The 24,070-nt window shown below is 44.2% G+C and overlaps 1 protein-coding gene across 1 annotated transcript; it reads left to right on the plus strand.

Annotated features, from left to right (window-relative positions):
• Positions 1 to 1,415: 1,415 nt before the first annotated feature.
• On the plus strand, positions 1,416 to 24,070 carry LOC132462395 (choline transporter-like protein 5-A). Its single transcript, XM_060057908.1, has 22 exons — positions 1,416 to 1,596; positions 4,372 to 4,420; positions 4,684 to 4,757; positions 10,045 to 10,129; positions 11,006 to 11,090; positions 11,416 to 11,544; positions 12,053 to 12,113; positions 13,286 to 13,409; positions 13,882 to 13,965; positions 14,161 to 14,273; positions 14,833 to 14,964; positions 15,163 to 15,262; positions 15,491 to 15,583; positions 15,942 to 16,029; positions 18,612 to 18,889; positions 19,655 to 19,749; positions 20,203 to 20,306; positions 20,711 to 20,784; positions 21,801 to 21,871; positions 21,957 to 22,042; positions 22,207 to 22,291; positions 22,447 to 24,070. Exons 1-22 carry the CDS (start codon positions 1,509 to 1,511, stop codon positions 22,542 to 22,544), a joined length of 2,196 nt encoding a protein of 731 aa, XP_059913891.1. The 5' UTR covers positions 1,416 to 1,508; the 3' UTR covers positions 22,545 to 24,070.

Consider the following 24,070-nt stretch of genomic DNA (forward strand, 5'->3'; position numbering starts at 1 on the left):
GAAAGTATTTATTTCGTAGAATAATTTGGAAGGTGCCTTAATCTCTATCCCATTACAAATGTACTCGATGTTTTAATCATAGAGTGGTATGTGGTAGTGAAGATCGCCTAATGTCTCGCCCGTTCGACGGTCTGCTACTGCCCCCTAGCGGCCAGTGTCTATATGCCAATTTTATATTATCATTATTATTATATTTTAAGTATTTTGTTCCAATAAGCTCGATTGCCCTGTGGATAAAGTCATTACTGGTATTTATTGGCTATCTTTAATTAAAATCACATGTCATCATTAGGAAGGAAATGAAGCAATGGACAGTCAATCCCAGGCAAAATAAATGGGTAGCTGAGGGTAAGAACAGCATGGATGCTATGAGCTCATAATTTGTTTCTGTTTGGCAAGTGTCTGGACCGGAGGACCAGCCATATATAACGCGCGGCAGCGTCATTAAATCACTTGATCAAATACACACTGCTAAGTAGGCCTTATTAAAAACGGCAGAGGGAATCGGTATGAAATCAAGCATGGACACATCTCAAGTTATGAAGATATGGAAACATTCCCAAACCATTTCTGTGATGCCTTGACAGAATCACGGATGCACGGACGCGCACGCACACACATACAGAGAAAGGGGAGGGGATATTTAACTGGTCAAATGAAAGACACAGAGACACACGCACAGTGTAGCCTAGCACTGTAGGCTAAAGTTATTGATGAAATATTTATAATGTAGGTCACAGAAGTGTCATTATGTTGTTTTATTCAAAATAGCTTATCTGTTCAGTCCCTTTTATAGCCACATGATGGCGGTGTAAATGTATAAAATCAACAACGCTAGGTCCACTATGGAACTGTGGAGGAGCGCGTAAACGAGAAGAGCAAACCATTTGTGACCGTGGGAATGATTCCGTGTGATTTAAAATGTAAAGTTATATCCTACAATATTTAGGCCTATATTCTGTCATGATTTTGCCGTTCAAATGACAATATGTAGGCTAGCCTACTCAAACAATGCAATAGGCTAAACGAATTGACATATCTAAATTTATTAGCCTTATGGCGGAGGGTCTTTGAGAGACCGCACCCGAAAGTAAAGTGTAATATTCCCGTTAACCCACCATAGTGCCACATTATAGGTAGGCCTATTTAATTTCGTCGCAATGTTGCAGTAAAAAAAACTACAAAAAAACCTTGTAGGCCTACTCACGGTTACGCTATGGATTTTTAATTAGTCACACTTTAAATGAACTCTTCTTATAATAGTCCATATTTTATGTAGCCTATATTATAATTATGATTATCATGATGATGTAATCCCCATTATTATCCTATCCTATTCTATTTTATTTTATTAAACATTCGTGACGCTGAGCTGTGTTGTTACCACATGTATCGCAGTAGCCTATGATAAGCTTGCATTCCCCAACACTCTCGTTCCATTCATCCACTCCATTACCCACCACCAATACTACGCTACTACCATCCATCCCCAACAGACACGCAGCACCATGCCGGCGAAGCGCTACGCACAGGAGAGTTCCGCCGCCGTGCGGAGCGAGGTCGCCGGTCGTCCAACAACGCCTCCTCGCTACTACGGTAAGCGGCTTCATGTGTGACATGTCACAGAGATATTGATCACTTCACAAGTTTCTCAATTATGCAGGCAAATGTGGTCAATCACATCGACTCCATTGTCTCATTTGGGTTTCGCTGACGTCTGATAGTAAATTAATAAGTTCACTTTTTTTTTCTCCTATAGCCTACACAGGGCAATCAATATATTATCAAATTTCCAGGAATGTCATTAATTGATATTGTCCATCATCCTCATTTTCAGCATATTGCCCCAGAGTCATATCCTAATGGATGTCACATATTGGGGTTCTGCAGTAGCCTACCCTGATTATTATTTAGATTGTTATATTGATTGGTGCTTGGATTGTATTTGTTGCTGATGAGCCAACAACAGATGGGCAGTGTGAATATCATACTCTACTGCTCAGAGTAGTAATAGCCAACGCAAACAATGGGAGCATGTGTGTGTGAAAGACAAGGGAAGGCTATTTCAGTGTCCAACAGGATAAAGATTAGCAGGATCGCTAATGCCCCCTGAGCTGACCTAAGATGTTGTCTTCTCCCATGTGCTGCTCACTACGTGCCAACCTGCCAACATATCACAGAGGTAGTAGTTACACATAGAGTTAATGATGGCTCGGAGTCGGGAGGCATGCCAGTGGCCCTGGTTAACATAATGAGATGCACTGGGGTTCACCCCTATTCCGCTGCTGTGATGAAAGGCCTAAAGACAGCATGCTGAACCCTCTGATTGTCATTTGAATGGCAGACACATTTTTCTACCGTCCCCGACAGTATTATACCAATGTAATTTCATTGCTAAATCTTTTTTACAAGCACAACACGACGAAGTGTGCCGCCTGTTAACAGCATAGAGAAAGCAGTTGATATGAAGCATCGGTAGAACCAGGGAAGGGACGTTTACATTATTCTTTATGAGGTCACACCTTGTTATATAAATCCCGCCTTAATAACGTGTGTGTATCTACACATTGAGTGGAAATTATTCGTTATTGCTTTGACTATGCACACTGGATTCCGACAACTCTATGGCCCAATCCCATTTCTACCCCTCACCCCTTACCCTTACCCCTCCCCCTTGTTTTGAAGGGGTAAGGGGAAGGGGGAGGGGTAGAAATGGGATTGGGCCTAAATCAAACTAAATTGAGGGAAATTATGGATTAGGTTGACCAGGGACTTTAAGGGGTTTGAGGGTTTTAAAGAGAGAAAGAGTGCAATGTTAAAGAAAATGTTACCCCCAAAAGGGGTCTCTCTCTGCTCCCTCCCTCGGTTTCTCCGCCATTAAGAAGTGTTGTACTCGAACACCAGGGTCGAGGTAGGTTGTGGCATCAATGTGATTGGCAGGCAAGATATTCACTGAACCAATCAGGGAAGATATGTCCTGATTGGTCGAAAAAGAGGCAGGGAGCTGTCTACAATCTAAATTGTCTCATACAGAGGCAGGCAAAGTTAATATTCTCAGAGCTCACTAGTGTCTGACTGATGGCTAGGACATTTCTCACAAATTACAATCAAACGATGGCTCCTAAATCTCCCAAGCATCATTTTAAGAAATCGTTTTTTACATGGCAAGTGGAGTGTTATACAGTACCAAACCTGATTGTTTTGTGCCTCGAATTTTATCACAAATTGTTAGTATGGGCAGTGTACCGCAGACCATAATTCATGGTCACAATATTAGTCAAACTTGGCAGGCAAACCATGACAAAACCAGCCTTTGAGAGGGATGGAATGGAATAAATATAGACTAGTGAGGGGGGAAGCAAAAGTGTTGGAATGGAGACAAAGGAACAGCCTTATTGTTTCTTTGTTACATAACCAACACCCGGCTGGCTGCCATGATGGCAGCTAAAGAGTGTGTGATGTCGTTCTACCCGTGAACATTTCTGACAGGTGAAGATGTTTTCAATGTTGTAATGATTTGCTACTACTGAACCAACAGAAACTTCTTAAAGACTCTAGTCAATCTTACGTGCAGTGGTTGTTATGAGAGATGATTCATAATAATAATTATGGAATACCTTAAAACAACCGTTTAATTCTTAAAAGTTTTTGGGGCATTTGGTCTAGGTGGGAGATGGGGGGACATGTAGAAAATTGATTTTAAAATAAATGTTCTTATTTTTTTACTTGACAGTTGCACTCTGCTCTGTAGCCTTGAGTTCCGACTCAACATAAACGTATTCTTCCGCAGCTTGCTGCCCCTTTGGTGTTAAAGATTACTTGTTATTTCTCGAAGATGCAGGAAGCAATAAGGCTGCTGCATCTTTCCTGTTAGTAGGAGGGTGTGCCATCTCATCTGAGTCTCCAGGCTCAGCAATATGTACCCAGTGCTGTAACTCGAGCTCTAACCTTGGTTTTTCTTCGGTATTGTCAGGTTGAAGTTTGATTTTAGGTCTGGCAAGTCCATCTGTCATTTTACGGTCAATTTGCTCCATATTTTCCCTCACATTAGTGAACCTGGTTGCTAACCTGCATGTTGCTCCTCGAAGGAAACAGAAATACCTGGTTTGACCTGTTCCCAGCCACTATCAAGATTTATAAAAAAGCCCACTTCTGAACGACACTTAAAAAGAAAGTACAAAGAAATATATAGTTCATTCTTTTGTTTCGATTCTTTGGCCCAATCCCATTTCTACCCCTTACCCCTTCCCCTTACCCCTCCCCCTTGTTTTGAAGGGGGAAGGGGAAGGGGCAAGGGGGAAGGGGTAAGGGGTAGAAATGGGATTGGGCCTTTATCTGTTTCTTCATCTCAATTGTGTCTCTGTTTCGCAGGAGAACCACACAAGTTTGATCCATTCTTCAGAGGTCCTGTCCGCAAAAGGTCAGCCCATACCACTTTGATGTCATGATGTTGTTGTAACTACAATCAGAAGCCAGGTTATAACACATGAATTATTATTCATGTTATTGCAATTGCTGTTTCTTCTGGAATTTGAAATCTACTGTCTGGCTGTTCATCGAAAGAAAATAAGTGTGAAAGTGTGTTTCTCCAATTTGTACTTTCATTTTGGTCTTTAGGGATTTACACTTATCCTTCTTCCCACATCTTTTCATCTCCTTGCTCTTTTTATTCCGGTTCGGTAGGAGCTGCACTGATGTCCTATGTTGTTTGATCTTCATGGTCGTCATCCTTGCTTATGGGGCTCTTGGGATTGTGGGTGAGTCTGCAAACGCACACACAAAGAAAACTGCGCAAGTCCCTGGGTCTTCCTCACATAAATATCGCCATATATAGCCTCCAGTGTAACAAGCCCCCCTTTGAACACACACACACACACATAAACACACAAGCGCACACACACACGCACATACACACACACATACACACACACGCAAACACACACACACACACACATACACACAAGCGCACACACACACACGCACATGCACACACACATAAACACACGCACACACACACACACACACACACACACACACACACATACACACAAGCGCGCACACACACGCACATGCACACACATAAACACACACACACACACACACACACACACATACACACAAGCGCGCACACACACGCACATGCACACACATAAACACACACACACACACACACACACACACACACACACACACACACACGCACAGGCACGCACACATCTTTTTTTAAAAACTTGCATTCCTCTTACAAACTATGCTTGCCTGCCTCTTCCTTCCACGCTGCTCTTCAATCTTCCATAATTTCATCTCCTTTAGTTCCATCGCCATTTTTCTTTGCTGCGTTCAACCATTGTCTCTACTCTCTTGTGTTCTCCGCTCCTCCAATCTGCCTTCATCTGTTACTCACAAGTGACAACACACACTGCATACTGCTCTCTGTGGCGTGGCGCCGCTCATCAACGTCTCAGAGGAGTTAGTCTTTCCCTCTCATCCCCCATCATCCATATCTCTCCCACGCCTCTCCGTTCCCCGTAGTTAGAGGAAGACCGCTGGGCTATTTTCAAATCCAAGAGAGTCAGATTAGAATCACAGCCTGCAACCATCAACTCTTCGTTTCCATCGGGCCAGAGGAGAAGCCAAGTCCTGGTGTTCAAGTTGCACCTGAACGAAGAAGTACTGTCCTTTATTAGAAAATGGTGAGTGGGATGGGACCCCTTTAATATTCCCTCTGCCAGGAAAACCGTGACGCTGCCTTCTCCGAACGAGTGGTTGTGAATGAAATAAGATGAGGCAGAAGGATGAACGGACTGATAGACAGAATGTGGAGGTTAACCAGTGCAGGAAAAATTAAGAGAAATGGAAGAGGGTTGAAGATCAGAACCAAGAATAGGAGCGTTCCAGAGATTATGAATCACCTCAATCCCCTCCCCGCCGGCCATTGGTGCCTCCATTATTTGGATGGTTGAGTGTAGGAACCAGCGGGGGTCTCTGGGGACCAAAGTCACAGATGAAGTGTGTTAGCCTCCCAGCCTATAGTGCAGTGTGTTAGCCTCTAGTGTGTTAGCCTCTAGGGCAGTGTGTTAGCCTCTAGGGCAGTGTGTTAGCCTCTAGTGTGTTAGCCTCTAGGGCAGTGTGTGAGCCTCTAGTGCACTGTGTTAGCCTCTAGGGCAGTGTGTTAGCCTCTAGTGTGTTAGCCTCTAGTGTAGTGTGTTAGCCTCTAGTGCAGTGTGTTAGCCTCTAGTGTAGTGTGTTAGCCTCCCAGCCTCTAGTGCAGTGTGTTAGCCTCTAGTGTGTTAGCCTCTAGTACAGTGTGTGAGCCTCTAGTGTGTTAGCCTCTAGTACAGTGTGTTAGCCTCTAGTGTAGTGTGTTAGCCTCTAGTGCAGTGTGTTAGCCTCTAGTGCAGTGTGTTAGCCTCTAGGGCAGTGTGTTAGCCTCTACTGTAGTGTGTTAGCCTCCCAGCCTCTACTGTAGTGTGTTGGCCTCCCAGTCTGCCCAGATGATATTCTATCATAAAAAGCGTACAGATCAGGACAGATATGAATAATGGAAGCTTTATGCTGTTGAGAAGAAAGACATCACACCCCTTCTACACTTCAGGGGTACAAACACCCCCAAAACTGACACGCACACCAAAACACACTCAAATGTCGACGTAGTTCCCCTTCTTCTATGATCCTTCTATATTCTTCTTCATCTTTCATTTAGAACAAAATTCAAAGAGGCACGGTGAGAAACATGTGCACACACAGCAATTGACACAACATTTCTGTTAGATCTTACACGTGTGTGACACACCTGTGTGTGTGTGTGTGAGTGTGCGTGCGTACGTGCATGCGTGCGTGCGTGCATGTGTGTGTGTGTGTGTGTTTGTGTGTGAGTGCATGTACATATGCGGTACACGTATGCGGTACAGTCTTTCTAGTCATCCCTCCCTAGCACCCTCCACCACTTTAAGATGACATCATCTTCGATGACATCACCCCTCTGGAAACACGCACACTTGTGGCAAGGCTGAGAGGAGATGATGACGGTCCAGGTCGACGGCCCATTTGCTCGATATTAAATAATCATGCTCACGGCTAAATAAATAAGACTCGATGACTGGATCAGTCGACCCACAACCTAGGTGGCTCTGCCGGCCTCCTCAGGTTAGAGGCTGCAGAAAACGGGTTGATTGCAGAGTTTGAAGGTTTGCAGAGCAGGTGTTGAACGGCGTCATGCTAGAGCTCTCATCCTGAGTGTGTGTGTGTGTGTGTGTGTGTGTGTGTGTGTGTGTGTGTGTGTGTGTGTGTGTGTGTGTGTGTGTGTGTGTGTGTGTGTGTGTGTGTGTGTGTGCGTGCGTGCGTGTGTGCGTGCGTGCGTGCGCTCGTGTGTGTGTGCGTGCGTGCGTGTGTGTGTGTGTGTGTGTGTGTGTGTGTGTGTGTGTGTGTGTGTGTGTGTGCGTGTGTAGTGATGGCTGGGGTTGCCTTTGTGCATTGATTGCTCAGTTCACCACATGGGGGTGGCCTCACCCAGCTCCAGAGTCTAATTAGCCCGACTCAGGCCAGGTGAGGCTGCTTCAACCAGCCATCAACCACACACACTCCACAGTGACTTCCGTGACTGCTGCCTGTGAGGACTGTGAGGAATGTAGGAAATATTTTGTATTGTACATCGACCAGCCTAATCATTCCTCTTACTGCCACGCCCTATGGTTCGGCTGGGAACGTGGCTCTTGCAGCTATGCCAGCTTGCACCCATCTCCTCCCAACATTCTCCCTGATACAGAGCCCCATACACATGCTTCTGTTAGATATAAATGATGTAGGTGTGTCACAGTCTACGTTCTTAGTATCGTCCATCCGTCCTCTGTAGGGCTAGCTATCTGCATGCGGTTCGATCATCATCGTAGCACTGGAGTTAAGCCTTCTCTAAAACCTTCGACATTATTGCTCTAAGGTGTGAAATAACGGCTGATTCCAGTCACCGCTTGGTAATTGCAGCAAAACCTTAAACCGCTGTCCCCTGTTATCTATCCGATGAGACAACATCGTTCCCACGCTGCCAAAATGATTCCAGTGGATTATGGGACTCTTTGATGAGGTCATCACACACACAGACATTTACCTTTAGATTTGACTAATGGAGCTCTCACGCTATCTCTCTCACTCCATCCCTAATCTTTAAAATATGAATCTACACTTATAATAATACCTCCTAATAAATAATGTCTTAAAGGCACATGTCTGTTAAAGGCATGCTCATGTTGTTTCACATCATACCTTTACAGAAGGAATACTACGGTAAGCTCAAGCTCTCAATTTATAGAGAACAGAATAATAATGCTTATATATATATATATATATATACAGTATGAAGATGCTTTATACTGTCGAGAACAAAGACATCCCATCATTTCTACACTTAAGGGTACCAGCACCCCTCAAACACACACACACACACACACACACACACACACACACACACACACACACACACACACACACACACACACACACACACACACACACACACACACACACACACACACACACACTTACAGACCCCAAAAAACGATTTAGTTCATCCCCTTCAATACTTTCGTTCATTTAGATTTAAAACGTTTCAAAGAGACGTGGAAAATTGCGAGAATATTGCACACACAAACAGCAGGACATCGACAATTTATTATAGATTTGACCAGTTTGTGTGTGTGTGTGTGTGTGCGTGTGTGTGAGTGTGTGTGTGTGTGTGTGTGTGTGTGTGTGTGTGTGTGTGTGTGTGTATGTGTATGTGCTTGGGAACATGTGTGTGCGTGCCCTTGCATGTGTGTGTGTGTGTGTGTGTGGGCATGTGTGGGCGTGTGATCACAGGTTTACTCCTTCCCATCGTCCCTCTCAAGCCCCCCTCCTCCACTACTATAAGAAGATGACATCATTTTCAATGACATCACCCCAACGATAGTGTGCACACTTGCCCAGACAAATACACACACTCTGTCCTCTTTGTGTGCAGCTGCTCACTATACCTTCCTTCCTTCAGCCGTCTCCTCTCCTCTCTTCTCCCTCTCCTTGTTCTAAGCCCACTCATTAACACTACCTATGTGTGCCACACACACACACACACGCACGCACGCACGCACGCACGCACGCACGCACGCACGCACGCACGCACGCACGCACGCACGCACGCACGCACGCACGCACGCACACACACACACACACACACACACACACACACACACACACACACACACACACACACACACACACACACACACACACACACACACACACAGCTCCGTACACATAAGTAACATTCATGCAGCCGACACACATGCATATTAATTACCATCTCATTGTAATTTTCTCATTCCTCTTCATTCCTTTATTCTTCTTCAGTTTGCAAATTCCAGGAATGCTCAATTTGCTGGGGCAATCTATACACAACCTCTCATAGAAACACTACCTTGACATTCATTTCATTTAAGAATTTTAAAATATATTATTGAATACCAATTAGAGCAATGGATGGATGAAAAAATTGGGTGATTACCCATGTTTAAAACATGGTGACATATTTAAATAGAACAATATGCTGAAACCTATTATCACAAGGGTTGAATGCCGCACAAGACACAGTCAAACAGGCTGTAAGAAATATTTAAGTGCTAGAATTCAATTACCGTTGGAAATGTCACAGCCATCAGTCAGCTGTTATTGACTGACATGCTGTTCTGGTGGACTGCACGCCTCTTTATGAGTCAATTTAGATTTCTGACCGATCAGGGCACCCCTTCCGAGATTGGTTCAGGGAATCCATCCTGCCTGTCAATCACAGGTGTGTAAAGCAACACTTGTCAATGTCCGGGAAACGTAGGCAGGGTGGGGGCAGAGAGAGAGGTGGCGGGGTTATTGGGTTGCTTATTTTCCAAATCGTTTCGGCTCTCTCTCTCCCTTTACATCTCTCAAATCTGATCTGAAGCCGCTGTTAATTGCCAGTCTCGCAGGCGAACTAGCCCTCCTGTCTGGCTCCTCTGTTGTAACGACGCCTGATGTTCCCCTCAGCCTGGCTGCACGGAGACCCCCGGAAGGTTCTCCACGCCACAGACAGCTACGGCCAGTTCTGCGGACAGGACGGAACACCCAACGCGTGAGTATCCGGACCCGCACCGACCTCTGGTGGGAGACCGACCGAAACATGTTCTCTTTAACCGTTTAAGAGGTCAGCTAGTCACAACAGCCCCATTTCACACCATCGGTCGGCACGGACCAGGTTGAATGCAAGAACGATCAGGCCAAACATCTGGTTGTCCTGAAACCTGAAGGTTGCTGGTTCAATCTACGCCCTCTCCTAGCTTTCATACTGCCCCTGACACACATGTTCAGACTGTGTGTTTTAAATTTTAAACATAAATCAATGATTTGTGAATGTAATCATTTGTTACTGATGCCGAATTGTAATAGGCCTACTTAACCTAGATACCTGGTGGCTTCATGCTCTGGAGGCAAAGAGCTGCTCCCAAAGCCTTCCTTATCTGTGCAATCACAACATGATGAAGTGCTCGGGCAATCGCTCATCACCTGTGATGGGGAGCTGCGGGAAGGGGCATTTCCACCCTCCGCTGGTTAAAGCAGGAAGTGTGTCTTTGAGAAACGATGCTTGGCAGGCCGTAACCGTGGCGATGATAAAGGCATCGATGTTGCTGGCTGCAGGGGAGTGATAAGGGTGTGTGTGTGTGGGTGTCTGCATTGCTGTCAGTGTGTGTCAGAGAGACAGAGAGAGAGAGAGAGAGAGAGAGAGAGAGAGAGAGAGAGAGAACATTTGTATCCAGGCCTTTATGATAACATTTGTTAGTTCGTAATTTATCAATCTCTCAGCACCGAAATTTGTGTAGAGTGTAAAATTGTCGACAAAATGTGCTTGGGCTACTCCAATATATGACAATTTGGAAACCCAGCCCAAATTCATACATTAGACCATAACAATGACACAATGACGAGCTCGGACAACACTGACATGTTGCAGGAAGAAGCCAATACTGTTCTACTTCAACATCCTGAAGTGTGCCAACCCAGCTGTTCTTATCAATCTTCAGTGTCCGACCACACAGGTAGGAATTACTAGACGGAACCAAACCCCACGCTACAAACCCCATAAGAATCAATCAAGAAATGAGCAAGTAAAACACATACACATTTTATTCCTTAGTTTCTTTATTCAGCATCCCTTTAGCGCTGTCTTCAGTATTGTTTTATCATGGATTTTTTGCAAAAACTTATCAGACTAAAATCCTTGCATGGTATATGCAAAGTTGCCTGCCAATATAACTTTCGAATATCTAAGTAACTAGCGACAAAATGGAGACATGCATATGTGCTAGTCTCACAGTATCAACACACTTAACACACATCGACTGCTTCTACGTTGTTTTCCAGATGTGCGTGTCAAAGTGTCCAGACAGGTTTGCCACCTACACAGACATGCAGCTGCAGAACGCGCTGGGCAGCAGTTACTGGAACTATTACAGGCAGTTCTGCAAACCTGGCTTCAACAACCCCAACAAGGTAGCAGTATTCATAGTGTAGACTACCTACCTTAATATTCTCACTGTAGATGCAGGCACGTTAACCAAGGAGAAGTTGTAAATGTCAAACACAACGATTTGATCCAACTTTCTTACTTTGCATAATCATGTGTGTTATTTAAATGTCCTGTTTGAGGAAAGGTGTGGAGGGTCAACTGCTTATCTATTCACCACGAGTAAGTGTCAACACTTTGATCAATTTGTAGCCCTCTGTCGAGAGCTGAGCCGAGAGGATCCTCATTGGGGGCGCTTTATCACAGCCGTCCCCCAGCACTGCTGTGTCTAAAAGAGATGATTAGGGGACTATTGATTGGCAACACCTGCCCCTATCTCCCCCGTCTTCTAATCCGATGCCGTCGGCCCCAAATGCTTGCGTGTTTCTCTCTCAGCGAGAGCTCTGGACCTCCTCCCATATCGCTGGTTTTTCTCTTTTTGCTTTTGAATGCCTGTGACCGAAAGAATGTCAATGTTGCCCCTTTCTCTTTCAGCCCGTGTCTCAGGTTCTGCGAGACGAGGACTGCCCCTCGATGATCATTCCTAGCAGACCATGTGAGTTTGTGGTTCTTAGAAAGTCATGTGTGGAAGGAATACCGTTGGCAGGTTTCAATACGTCTCATATGAAAGCATACAGACGTCTCAGTCCTCGGCTCGGATGAAAAAAAAAAAAATGAAATGTCAAAAACTGCAAAGAGGACTTTACTATTGTAGGGACAACACGCAACCTTTCAAACGCTGCCATCTAGTGGCTACCATCTTTACAGCGTCCATCACTTATTGTATTCTATGTTATTCTGTATGATACAGAATAATATGTTCATGACATACAAATAACAGTGTAATTGGACTTTTGTGTGGAAACAGAGCAAAGAGTTGGACTGATTATCAGCTGAAAAAATAGTATATCTGTATGAAAGATAAGATTATCCTTTTAATGTCTGTTGTGTACTTTGTGTAAAAGTGCTTGGCACACTGCCCCAACAAGCATCCACATCTGGGAAGCGTTCCCTCGCCATTATGGTTGTCTACTTTTGTTGGAAGAAGTCGGCGAACATGTCGAGTGGGTGTTCAACCCTAGCCCACGCTCCGTGGTTGTGTTCTGGTGTTTGTTGAGGAGGTGGGTCCTTACATGAGGAGCCTGCCCGCGGGGCTGTATGTGAGAGCCCCTGTTGGATGCTTCATGGTCCAGCCTCTGATATGTGGGCTAGCCTTCTCTCGCAATCCGAAGAGAGCAACACTGTCTTTCATTTATTTACAAGGCCTTATGTTGAAAGCTCCCTATGTACCTGTCTTCACAGCTACATTTCGAGAATCCATCATATCAAACTCGCTCTCAATCACACATTAGACTTATTATTCCACGCACCTCAGGAATGATTGCTTAACTTTTATGCTCCTGACAGAAACCTTCAGGACTAATTAAAACTGGAATGTTTAGTCTCAATTGAGAAGTTCAAGGGGATGATTGAAATCGCATTGGAAGAGGATTGCTCGTGTTTTTCATGTCATTTTTTTTGTTATCCAATTGTAATGTTTTATTTATTTATTCACTTCATGTATTGCAGTGTTGTTTGGGGTGTTTGACCAACTGTTCATATCTGTTGCATTTGGATTTCTTTTTTTTATTGTTAATGTTGTAATCAGGGCGTCTTTGAAAAAGAGAGCCTGCTCCCAACGGACCTCCCCTGAATAAAACAAGGTTGACTAATATCCGTGTGCCTCAGTCCTCCAGCGGTGTCTGCCGGACTTCATCCCTCTGAACGGGACGCTGACGGTGGCCAACCACACCCGGTTCAGAGACGCCCTGGACGCCCCTCGCAGCGTGGCGGAGCTGCGTCAAGCTGCCAAGTAACCCCCGCCGTCCGGCCGCTCCTTACACCCCTTGAAGCCAAGCATTTGAATTTTATTTTTCGAAACACACATTTTGATGATTTTTGTTGGCGTTTTTTTAAGGAGAAAAAATAATGCGCTAGACAACCCTTTATTGTTGTAAATCAATTCTATGAGGTCAAACAAATTAAATAATAAACAGTAAAAAAGGCACAATAGGGCCCCTTTAAGTTATCCTTTATTGTCTCTTCATGGGGGAAATGATTGTCTCTGCCGTTACCCGGGAGCCGGTGAACACCTGGGGCACCCCAGCGCGGCCGGGGTGTATATTTAGTGTGTTGATCATGTTTTACCTTGTTTACTCCGTTGCAAATACCTTGCTGCTGCTTCGATTCATTTTTATTTGAAAATATGAAGCATTCAACTCAGGTTTTATTTTTTTTCCTCTATGTTTCCTTATAATACAGACTTCCTTATTTTCTTTTGGCAGTGGCATAACAGGGCTAGTGGACGCAAAGGAGTGGGGCATGAAGATAGTGGAGGACTATGCTAAATCCTGGCAATGGATACTCATGTGAGTGCACACACACCCAAACACATTCTAATACAAATACTAACACAAATTAAGCTACATTTTATGAACCAATGCCCGATATTTTGCTATTTTCTCATACTATCGTCCAAAAAAAATAGAGAACATTTTCGACCCTAACATATTTCAGATAGTGGATAGAATACATATGTTAGCATATGATGTGTGTGTTGACAGTGGTCTGCTGATAGCTGCGGCGGTTAGCCTAACCTTCATACTGCTACTGAGGTTCACTGCCGGCTTGCTGCTCTGGGTCACCATCCTCGCTGTCATGCTCCTCGTCGCTTACGGTATGCATTGGTATTACTGTTATCCTTGTGTGATACACACAACTTCTACTGTGATATACACAGCACCTGCGTGTTCATGAGGTTGTTTAATGGGAGAGTTGGGATTGCTTTTCTTTGATGCACTGCCACCTATTGGCTTCAGTGACAAAGAGCAAGTGAATAAAGTACGTAAATGTGTGTGTGTTTGTTTTTGTGAGTGTGTATGTGTGTGCGCACGATTTGTGTTCATAATTCAATGTGTACAGATATGTGAGTGTGTGTGTGAAAGTAATATTTGAACCAGTTCCGATCATATGCATAAAGTTCCTGAATGAAACCTCAGTTTATTCATACCACTGAACGTCACTGCTGCGACTGGCCTGGAAGTAGTCATATCTGTTGAATGGAAAAGTAAATGTCCTCTACGACACCCATCGACTCATTGTAAAGCGTCCTTGGATTTTTGAAAAGTGCTAGATGAATTATTATTATTATTACATCCTGAAAACATTGCCAAGACTTTCATGTCCGTGATGAGTGGATGAACGATTTGTGTGTGTATTCCTCCACCTTGTGTTAGGAATGTGGTACTGCTCTAGAGAGCTCTCTGTCCTCGGTGAGAGACCAGGCTCCGATGTTGCCATTATGGAGGTTGGCTTTCATACCGACCTACAAGTCTATCTTCAGCTGAGGCAAACATGGGTCATATTCTGTAAGTTACCCTCAAAATGTGCAATCTGTTCGCTTGCCTATTTGTCTGCTGAATGTTTAGACTTGTAAAAATGACAAAGAAATGTACAATTACATTGTTTTTGTAGTTTATTAGTTCAAGGTCTAGAATCTATTTTCTCGCTTTGGTATATCTAGAATCAACCTGATGTATATTTTTTTCTCATGCTTCATCACTCAGTGGTTTTCCTCGGGGGAATAGAGGCTTCCATCTTGTTGATGCTGATCTTTCTGAGGGGAAGGGTCCAAGTAGCCATCACTCTTCTCAGAGAAGCTAGCAAGTATGAGCCCCAAACCTACGTTCAAGAATCTATCCACTGTGATCGCTTATTATGTGATAGCTTTATCCTAATTTTTAGGATATGAACGAATGAATCTTCACAGCTGTTTTATACACAATGTGATACACCATTCATTTATGGTAATTATTCGTTATATAATGCATGTATTCTCTTAAAAGTAATAAATGAAGGAATTTGCCTTTCTTTTCATTGTTCTCCCCTCTACAGAGCTACTGGCCACATCATGTCGTCTCTGTTCTACCCTCTCATCACCTTCCTCCTGCTGGCTCTCTTCATCTCCTATTGGGCCGTTACCGCAGTGTATCCTCTCACACCCAATCAATGAGGAGTATTTGTGTCTCTGTGATCGGCATCAGCAGCTGGCTTCGACGTTGAGCTCAACGGTTTCAGTATAAGCATCAGTATTGACCGAGTCCAGCTGGCTTGTCAACATGAGATGTTAGCAATCATTCTTAGCAATTCATTGAATCCTAGCGAGTGGAACAAAAGAGTATAACAGCGCAAGATGTTCAAGATTCAAGTAGACTTTATTTGTCCCAAGGGAAATTTGTCTTGGCCATTTTGAAACTGAACAACCCCCCAAAAAAGCCCCCTCCCTCTCCACTCCTACCCCCTCTGAGTTCTCCGAAATGGTTGAATGCTTGACCCCACTCAACAGATTGCTAGCTTCCTCAGGTGAGGCGGTCTACAAGGTGATGGCACCAGATATCACCTGTCCCTATGCCAACAGCACCTGCACCCCTGAGGTACACCCACATATGGATGGATGGATGTATGCATGTATGTATATATGTATGTATAGACAGTATGTATGTATGTATAATAATAATAAATGAAATTTATATAGCGCTTAATATGGTACTCTAAGACGCTTATGTATGTATGTATGTATCGATGGATGTTAAGTATCTTATGTCTGTTTATATGTACGTGATGTATGTAAAGTATCTTATTTATAGTTAGTTATAATATAAGGAAAAAATTAATAAAGCAGACACATTCTTTAAACCAGGAAGGAGACGATTGTAAAAAGACTGTAAAGCTGGTCGGACATTAAGCTACTCATGTCCACTGATCTACATCAGCCCTTACCTTAACCACTCTTATAGAGCCACACACTTACCTTAACCACTCTTATAGAGCCACACACTTACCTTAACCACTCTTATAGAGCCACACACTTACCTTAACCACTCTTATAGAGCCACACACTTACCTTAACCACTCTTATAGAGCCACACACTTACCTTAACCACTCTTATAGAGCCACACACTTCCCTTAACCACTCTTATAGAGCCACACACTTACCTTAACCACTCTTATAGAGCCACACACTTACCTTAACCACTCTTATAGAGCCGCACACTTACCTTAACCACTGTTATAGAGCCGCACACTTACCTTAACCACTGTTATAGAGCCGCACACTTACCTTAACCACTGTTATAGAGCCGCACACTTACCTTAACCACTCTTATCGAGCCGCACACTTACCTTAACCACTCTTATCGAGCCGCACACTTACCTTAACCACTCTTATCGAGCCGCACACTTACCTTAACCACTCTTATAGAGCCACGCACTTACCTTAACCACTCTTATAGAGCCACGCACTTACCTCAACCACTCTTATAGAGCCACACACTTACCTTAACCACTCTTATAGAGCCACACACTTACCTTAACCACTCTTATAGAGCCGCACTTACCTTAACCACTCTTATAGAGCCACACACTTACCTTAACCACTCTTATAGAGCCACACACTTACCTTAACCACTCTTATAGAGCCGCACACTTACCTTAACCACTCTTATAGAGCCACACACTTACCTTAACCACTCTTATAGAGCCACGCACTTACCTTAACCACTCTTATAGAGCCACACACTTACCTTAACCACTCTTATAGAGCCACACACTTACCTTAACCACTCTTATAGAGCCACACTTACCTTAACCACTCTTATAGAGCCACACACTTACCTTAACCACTCTTATAGAGCCGCACTTACCTTAACCACTCTTATAGAGCCACACACTTACCTTAACCACTCTTATAGAGCCACACTTACCTTAACCACTCTTATAGAGCCACACACTTACCTTAACCACTCTTATAGAGCCGCACTTACCTTAACCACTCTTATAGAGCCACACTTACCTTAACCACTCTTATAGAGCCACACTTACCTTAACCACTCTTATAGAGCCACACACTTACCTTAACCACTCTTATAGAGCCACACACTTACCTTAACCACTCTTATAGAGCCACACACTTACCTTAACCACTCTTATAGAGCCACACACTTACCTTAACCACTCTTATAGAGCCACACACTTACCTTAACCACTCTTATAGAGCCACACTTACCTTAACCACTCTTATAGAGCCACACACTTACCTTAACCACTCTTATAGAGCCGCACTTACCTTAACCACTCTTATAGAGCCACACACTTACCTTAACCACTCTTATAGAGCCACACACTTACCTTAACCACTCTTATAGAGCCGCACTTACCTTAACCACTCTTATAGAGCCACACTTACCTTAACCACTCTTATAGAGCCACACTTACCTTAACCACTCTTATAGAGCCACACACTTACCTTAACCACTCTTATAGAGCCACACACTTACCTTAACCACTCTTATAGAGCCACACACTTACCTTAACCACTCTTATAGAGCCACGCACTTACCTTAACCACTCTTATAGAGCTGTAAACAGCTGAGAACTAGCTCCAGCGCTAACTAGTGGTGGATTTAATGATTAGTTTCCGTGACCCAGTTTGTGTGATTCTGTTCGCCACGAGGAGTCGTTCGCGAATCGTTCGTTCGTTCAGTCGAGTTTCCGGTAGCACTAACTCCACTGAGTCTGACTGACTGAGAACCGTGCAATGGGGTCCATTCCATGATGCGATTCACCGCTACCGGAAACCAGGCTGAACGAACATACGATTCGTGAACGACTCCTCCCAGTTCAGTCGAGTTTCCGGTGAATCGATTCACCGGAAACTCGACTGAACGTGGAGGAGTCGTTCGCGATTCAGCCTAGTTTCCGGTAGCGGTGAATCGCATCATGGAATGGACGCCATTGCACGGTTCTCAGCTGAGTCAGTCAGACTCAGTGGAGTCAGTGCTACCGGAAACTCGTTTGTTCGTTCAGTCGAGTTTCCGGTGAATCGAATGGTGAACGAGACGACCGAACGACCGAGAGAGACGAACCGGTTCGGTTCGTTCGTTCTAAAGACTCGTTCATTCGAACCGGTTCGCGAACGAACGAGCCAACACATATGTGTGTTACCCCCCCGCGCAGACGTTCAACAGGAAGTCCAACTGGTCGGCGGCGGCCCGGGCGTCCTGCGAGGGCTCCCGCTGCACGTTCGCCCTCTACGGCGGCGAGACTCCGTACCACCGGTACCTGTCCGTGCTGCAGCTCTTCAACCTGCTGACCTGCCTGTGGCTGCTGAACTTCAGCCTGGCCCTGGAGCAGTGCACCCTGGCCGGGGCCTTCGCCAGCTACTACTGGGCCCGCCGGAGGCCCCGAGACGTGCCCCCCTGCCCGCTCTTCTCCTCCTTCAGCAGGGCTGTCAGGTACAGGGGGGGGGGGGGGGGGTGACACTCTCCTCTTGAGAGGTTTAACAATGACAGCTTTCAGAATGAATCGTTTATGAGGTAAAACCCACAGGTTTTTGGGTGAAGCACGAAACAAACCAAAGGGCTTCCCAGACCAGGCGATAACAACACAACACAACACAACACATATTCAGCACATTGGGTTCCGCATTGGTGCGTAAGAGCTGCCACAGCTGAACAGCTGTGGGCTTGTTCCTGGCCCGATACACGTTGCCTGGTTGATTTCTGACACGTCCTTGTAGTGTCTGGACTCCCCTTATGCCCCTAATGCCTGACTTGTATATTCAATAGTGTGCTAGATATTATTCACTGTACACAGGGAATGAGGGAATAGGGAATGAGGGAACGAGTGAGTGAGGGAGGGGTCGCTGTCCGAGGTGCTGAAAGTCTCCCCAGGCGTGTGGAGGGTGCAGACAGCCTGCCCCCTCCCCAGTGGGTGTCTGCGTGGATGATTGTATGTGTGTATAGAAATATGTATTCATGCATGTGTGTGTATCTATGAGTATATACGATTCTATATTGTTGTGTATATATGAATCATGCGTTACAATAAGAGAAGACTACTAAACAACTGTAATTTACGTACATTTATTTGAATACATTATTTTCTATACATTTACTAAACACAACATAGCACACACACACACATAACAAAAATACAGGTAGTACATAGATGTAATTGTGTGTGTGTGTGTGTGTGTGTGTGTGTGTGTGTGTTTGTAGATACCACACAGGGTCTCTGGCTTTCGGCTCACTGATTCTGTCAGTTGTCCAGCTTGCCCGAATACTGTTAGAATACCTGGATGAGAAACTAAGAGGTGGGCAATACACACACACTCCTCTGTTTACCCCCAGAGAAATGGAGAGTTTTCCCCAGCGTGTTGAATCTCTCAACAGAGACTGATTTAAAAAAAACGGGCTGAGCTTGCAAATGCTAGGACACATGTTCTCTCCATGTAAACACACAGATTCACTCTAGATCGACTGGCCCTAGGGCCTCGACTAGACAGAATCCCCTCTACAATAAGGAACAATAATAACTCAAAGCCGATTAAATAATGTATAAATGAGTACCATAGTTAATATAAAAACCATAACCTCAGTTAACATTTAAACCATTAGTTAACGTTAACACCATGAGTTAATAATTACTAGAGCATTAGGTAACTGGTAATTAATTGTTACCAAGATGTGTTTCTCCAGTGTCCATACAGAAGGTTCCAGATGTTTCTCTCGTGGTGTGTGATATCCCTTTGTGTGTGTCCATCCAGGAGCTAACAACGTCGTAGCCAGGTTCATAGTGTGCTGCCTAAAGTGCTGTTTCTGGTGCCTGGAGCGATTCATACGTTACATGAATCGCAACGCTTACATCATGGTGAGTATCCATCGCTCTCACTCAGTTTACCCAACTCACTGTACGAGCAAGTCTCCTCCCACTATCAACTCAATTGCCCCCTGGGGACAAATAACGTTTTTTTGAATTTGAATTTGAACTTTAAAAAAAACGTGTTCGCACTGATTTTTTACATTTACTTTTTTGATTGAAGTCTATATTTGGACCAGAATCCATCAATAGCATAACTATGTAACCCACTATATACCTTTTTATGTAAAATAAGTTGTTTTATGGTTTGGTTTTCCTGTAAAAGTGTATGTATGTATGTTTATATATATATATTTATTTATTTATTTTATATACTGTATGCTAAATCAATCTATGAGCTAAAGTCTGAGGCCCAGCAGTGGCTGATCTGATCGTCCCTGTGGGCCCTCTCCCAGGTGGCCATCTACGGAACTAACTTCTGCACCTCAGCGCGGGAGGCGTTCTTCCTACTGATGAGGAATGTCGTCAGGTAAACTGAAGCGTGGAACAACTGGAACGCATCAATTTGTGCGTTTGCACGACAATGTAAAATCTAGCGTGCTTGAACACTGTGGCGACCCGGCCCCAGGAATGCCTCTATTACTCAGGAACGCCCAGGTCAGTTCAAAGCCAAGAGAGGCCTTTATTCAATGAATAACAGAAACCGCGTGGGTCGGTGCCCAACGCGGGATAAACGAAAATAATACTACTGGCTCCGTGAGCCAAGCTAGAGGCCAGGTGGTTGTCTCTCCGGCTGGGCCGGTCTTGTCCCGGGAGAGGGAGGTCGCTCCCGTCTGGAACGCTGTGGGCGTTCCTCATCGGCGAGCGTAGTCCGTGTGTGCGGGCTCCCCCGGGAACGCTGGGGAAAGGTCCGCTGGACCTGCTTGTCGACCCGTCCGTATCGGGTCCTGGAGGTTCCCTGGTTCTCTCGTGCTCCTCGTTCTCCCCCCCAAGAGAACCTGTCACATCCTTTTATAGGGTACCTGTTCTTCCTCGTCCTCCGCCACAGGTCTTCTCCATTGCGCCGATTAGGGTGACCGGGTTTGGGACCGGGTTGCCACAACACATATCCTGACCTTTTTCTCCACAGACCAAATATAATGTTTTTAGGCAGCTGAAAAATGTCACAATTTCCAAAACATTTTAAAAATCGTGTTTAATGTGTGTACTGTTTGAATGAAAAGGTTAGAGAGAAAAGTAATGACTAGCCTCCTGAATCCCGGGGATATACTATATATATATTTATATTAGTGCTGTCAGTTAAACGCGTTATTAACGGCGTTAACGCAAACCAATTTTAACGGCGTTAATTTTTTTTCCGCGCGATTAACGCAATTCTTTTTTGGGATTAATCGCGAGTTAACCAATACACTAATGCGATTAATCGCGATTAAATATTTTAATCACTTGACAGCACTAATTTATATACTATACTACTAGAGGCTCCCAGCACCACCCAGCTAGATGCTAGTCGGGCTGAATTGAATCTCCTTCTCCTCCCTACAGGGTGGCTGTCCTCGACAGGGTGACAGACTTTCTGCTGTTCCTCGGAAAACTGCTCATCGCAGGAGGGGTTGGTGAGTAGCAGTGGTAGCATGGTACTTTGAATATTTTGGGATCCCTTTAAATTTATGTTTGTGTGTGTGTGTGTGTGTGTTGCAGGCGTGCTGGCTTTTTTCGTCTTTGACAGAAAGCTCACTATATTCGTGGAAGTGCCCGATCTCAACTTTTATTGGGTCCCGATTGTGGTAAACACAAACATACATACACACATACACTCACTATCGCGCACAGCCAGAAGAAAATAAGCAGGCGAAATGGAAATGACTACATTTTAAGAGAAATGTATCATTAAAGACACTCAAGTCCACAAAACCCACTACCAATCTTGTCACTCTGTTCTTCCTACCAGACGGTGTTCCTGGGGTCCTATCTGATCGCCCATGGCTTCTTCAGCGTGTACGCCATGTGTGTGGACACACTCTTCCTCTGCTTCTGTAAGCGACTCTTCAAGTGGCGCGGTGACGCATTGGTTAAGGGGAAAACAGGACTAGAATGTTATTTTCGTACTGTTCAGTTTAAACTTTTATTGTGAGATAATGTACCACTAACTGTTGCCCATTGTCACGCCAACTGTCCTCTCTCTGAGCAGGTGAAGACTTGGAGCGGAATGACGGCAGCGCGGAACGGCCTTTCTTCATGTCCCCAGGGCTCCACCAACTTCTTGGAAAATCCAGTCCGTCTCGGTAGCATTTCTTCACCTGGATTTGCACACATTAAAACCGATCAGACAATCAGCGTGCAACAAGCTTTTTCAAAGCTGGCGTCCACGTATCTCTTTCACAACCAGTGGAAGAAGCAAGGAGAGAAGAATGCATGTCACCTAAAACCTGCCCGTCACTTTCCTAATCAGTGTCTCCCAGAGAGTTAGTCCGACCTTACAACTGCGAGCAACAGCGAGCGAGGCTTCCTGGGGAGGTTCTCTCTCTGTGAGATCTTTGTATGAGGACGAACAAGGAAAGGTAGAGCGCGTGATTCCATGTGAGCCTATGGTAGATCCTCACGTTGTTTACCACAACATATGTGTTGGCGACACTTAAAAACCAACCGATGAACGACTAATCGTGTGCCACTGCTTCAAACCGTCTAAGAGACCACACAACAACCTTCTACTGTATAGCTTCTGGAATAGCTGGATTCATACTTTAATGCCGCCTTATCTTATACTGCTTTGACCGCAAGTGTTTTTCTTCTATCACGAAACAATAACAATTTTGGAGAACTGAAAAGAACAGTAAATCTCAATTCAGAGACGAGGTTGGTTGCAAGGATTCAGATTCCATGTGACTGAGGAAGCCTGAGCTCTCAAAAGAGAATTGAATATCTATATATATTGCATGTCATGTCATGTATGTGTTCTTTGTGGATAATAACCGTTCATTGTTCCAAGGGCTATGATGGTATGTTATATTTTTTGGGCAATTGTACATTAAGCAGACTTTTTTCAATTCAATCTTCATGCTGTACATTTTTATGTACAATATCTCTATGGCTGCTTTAACATTTATTCAAGCACTGTGATTATATGCGTTGAGGTAACTTGATGTGAAGGTACATACAATAGAATGATGAATTAATTGATTGATCGTTTTTTTGTATACTGATAGTGTTCTATAATAACATGAATTGTTGTGAGGTTCTCCATAAAAGGGTTAGGCGATGTCCAACAAGTTTTTACAGTCACTCTTTATGACATGTTCCTGTTGCAGTACGATGACGGGAGAGCTTCGTCCTGAATTCGATGATCTCTGGAGAAGGTAATCGTCATATAAATAGTTACAGATGGATAACTTTTGGTTTTTGGTTGGATTTTGATAAAAATTGTCTCGACCGTAAAATGCCAATTATACTGTAGGTGGTGTTATATAGTCCTCAATTTATTGTATGTTACAGTTTTATAGTTTTTTTTTTAATAAGGACTGTAAAATGCATACAAGATATTTCACTGTATATATTTCACTTTATACGCATCCTCTTCAGAGAGAGGGCATTATGGTAACCGTTACTAAAACGAAAGGGGCGGCAAGTCTAATAGAAGGGAAAGGTGATTTTTGTTATCGCAATCAAATGGTAGATCGGAATGTACATTGCATAAACTTTGAATTGAAATGCAAATGATTGCTTTTTTTATAGTGTAGTTTCAGAAGACATCTCTATGATTTTCTCTAACTGTCATTCACTACCTGAACATTAAAAGCTTTTTCGAATTTCTGTTA

This window comes from Gadus macrocephalus, chromosome 8, assembly GCF_031168955.1.
Source record: "Gadus macrocephalus chromosome 8, ASM3116895v1".
NCBI lineage: Eukaryota > Metazoa > Chordata > Actinopteri > Gadiformes > Gadidae > Gadus > Gadus macrocephalus.

Coding starts and splice junctions, on each gene's coding strand:
- LOC132462395 (XM_060057908.1), top strand. CDS start 1,509: ATGCCGGCGAAGCGCTACGCACAGGAGAGTTCCGCCGCCGTGCGGAGC. Junction 1,597..4,371: donor AACGCCTCCTCGCTACTACG/GTAAGCGGCTTC, acceptor TCTGTTTCGCAG/GAGAACCACACAAGTTTGAT. Junction 15,263..15,490: donor CTTCTCAGAGAAGCTAGCAA/GTATGAGCCCCA, acceptor TCCCCTCTACAG/AGCTACTGGCCACATCATGT.